The sequence below is a fragment of the Cyprinodon variegatus genome, unplaced genomic scaffold (assembly GCF_000732505.1).
Source record: "Cyprinodon variegatus isolate N-32 unplaced genomic scaffold, C_variegatus-1.0 Scaffold156, whole genome shotgun sequence".
In the NCBI taxonomy this organism is placed as follows: Eukaryota; Metazoa; Chordata; class Actinopteri; order Cyprinodontiformes; family Cyprinodontidae; genus Cyprinodon; species Cyprinodon variegatus.
Window position 1 is genome coordinate 1,137,396 of NW_015150609.1, and position 2,533 is coordinate 1,139,928.

Consider the following 2,533-nt stretch of genomic DNA (forward strand, 5'->3'; position numbering starts at 1 on the left):
AGCTAGCTAAGTTTTGTAAAGACCTGCTATATGTCCCATTGTCCAAATTCTGTAGAGACCTGCTATATGTCCAACAGTCAAAGTTCAGTAGAGACCTGCTATATGTCCCATTGTCCAAATTCTGTAGAGACCTGCTATATGTCCAACCGTCAAAGTTCAGTAGAGACCTATCTGTCCAGCTATTTTAAGTTCTGTAGAGCCCTGCTTTATGTCCAGCTGTCCCAGTTCTGTAGAGACCTGCTTTATGTCCAACTGTCTAAGTGTTGTAGAGCCCTGCTATCTGTCCAACTGTCCCAGTTCTGTAGAGACCTGCTATATGTTCAACTGTCCCAGTTCTGTAGAGACCTATCTGTACGGCTATTTCAAGTTCTGTTGACCCTGCTTTATGTCCAACTGTCCAAGTTCTGTAGAGACCTGCTATCTGTCCAACTGTCCAAGTTCTGTAGAGACCTGCTATATGTCCAACTGTCCCAATTCTGTAGAGACCTGCTATATGTTCAACTGTCCCAGTTCTGTAGAGACCTGCTATATGTTCAACTGTCCCAGTTCTGAAGAGACCTACTATATGTCCAACTGTCTAAATTCTGTAGGGACATGTAGAGACTCCTCCTTCCTTACTGCCAGCACTATTCAGACTGGTCATGGCGACTGCTGATCAACTTCCTAACTGATTTGATGAATTTGGAATCAGTGATGGAGGAAGAGGATGGATGGAAACAGGTAGACTGATATTCTAACCTCTGCCGGTTTCCTCTAAAAGGCTCTACAGTTTCTGATGTTTCCTGATATTTGCGTCTTCCGTCCATGTTGTCCGTGTTGGCATCAGACTCAGCAGCTTCTTCAAACGTTCAACAGTTCAGATCAAGCAGAACCCATCTAACATTGAACATGTGAAGATGTCTTCCTGCTGAAGTTCTTCCTCTGAAAGCTGCTGGTCCATGATGGACATTTCTCTCTGTGTTGCAGGAGACATGGTGGAGGGAGCAGTGAAGAACGCTCTGGGCATTGAGGACAAAGACGAGAAAAAGAAGGAGAAAGGAGGATTCTTCTCCTTTGGACGAGATGATGATGATGATGAGAAGAAGAAGAAGAAAAACAAGGAGGAAGATAAAGGATTCTTCTCCAAGATCTTTGACAGAGACGATGATAAAGATAAGGATAAGGTGCCGAAGAAATCAGGATTTCACGGCCTCTTTGCTGAGGGGGAGGGAGGGGGAGCAGGAGGACCCATGGGAGAAGGAGCTATGGGAGGAGATGGAGGAGTTATGGGAGGAGGAGGAGCAGGAGGACCCCCAGGCCAGACTGTAGCTGTCAGTGACAGAGGTACGTATGAAGAACATCTCTGTCTGAGACGATGCTTCATGCTGCAGTCAGTTTATTAAATATCCAAACTAATCCACGGATAATTAGCAAACTGTAAATATGATAACATTAGATTAGATTAGATTGAATTAGATTAGATCTTCTTTCCGCTCTGAAGGTTTTGGTTCTGAGCTCAGATGGGCTGAAGGTAGAACCTGTTTGTGGGTCTGAAGTTCTACTTCAATAAAGGTGGGGTTCTAAATCTCAGATCATCAGACCTCCGCTGTGGGTCAGAACCAGAACCGGGAGTCTGGATGAGTCCTAATGTTCGTTTCCTGACTGTTGGATCAGAACATTGAGTGGAAGGAAGATCTGGTTATATCTCAAAGCAGGAAATAACGATGTGTAACCATGTGTTTTTCAGACCTCTTTGATGATCTGATGGATGTGGCTGAAGAAACGTCTAAAAACTGAGGAAATCTTCACAATTTATTTTTCTCTCGGAATCTGGATTAATGTGTGAAATACATTTTGTAATAAAGGTTTTATTTAATCAAACTCCTTCTGATCTCAAATAATCGATTTCTGAGTAAAAAAAAATCATAAATGATTGAATGTATTTCTGCATGTTCTAACAAACAGATATCAGCAAATCTTGGAATGTAGGATGTTTTCAGAACTGACCCAGAGTAGAACTGCCGTCCTGATGGAGTAGAAAGATACTCTAACCAAATCTCAACCTGTGTACTTGTGTTCTCACGTCCTCATGAAACCTCATCAGTCCTAGCATTGTTCCAATTCACAAGAACAGCAGACCGAGAACGGACAAAGTCCCTGGATGTTGTTCTTGCCTCTCCCTCTTTACCCAGCATGCATCAGAGCAGACTTGTCTGTTCTCCAGACTGACAGCTGTCCCAGCATGCACTGCAGCAGCAGCAGCTTCCAGGTTACCGCTCACAGAGCTCAGAGGATTAAGTTAAAAGTTCTCTTTTCTGTTGCTGTTGTTCAATAAAAGTACGGTTTAGGATCATTTGAGGTTAGAACATTATACTTTAAGCATCACTATTGGCCCATTTACTGATTTAATGCGTAATTTAAAAATGTTCCGAAGTTGAGAGGATGGCGGCAACCAGTGGAGCTCCGAGGGCTAACGTCAGCCCGTCTGCAGTGGCCATATTTTTGTTGACCTGATTTCTGGGTATAAATCAGCGTTTACAGAACCAACTCAGGT

General features: G+C 43.3%; 1 protein-coding gene across 1 annotated transcript in view; it reads left to right on the forward strand.

The window, feature by feature from the left end:
• LOC107086551 overlaps positions 1-1,883 on the forward strand; it is a 3,828-nt gene extending 1,945 nt beyond the window's left edge. Inside the window, exons 2-3 of the mRNA XM_015377550.1 lie at positions 967-1,323; positions 1,727-1,883. Of these exons, the coding sequence (XP_015233036.1) occupies positions 967-1,323; positions 1,727-1,776 (407 nt within the window). The 3' untranslated portion in view covers positions 1,777-1,883. The remainder of the gene's footprint in view (positions 1-966; positions 1,324-1,726) is intronic.
• Positions 1,884-2,533: the final 650 nt, after the last annotated feature.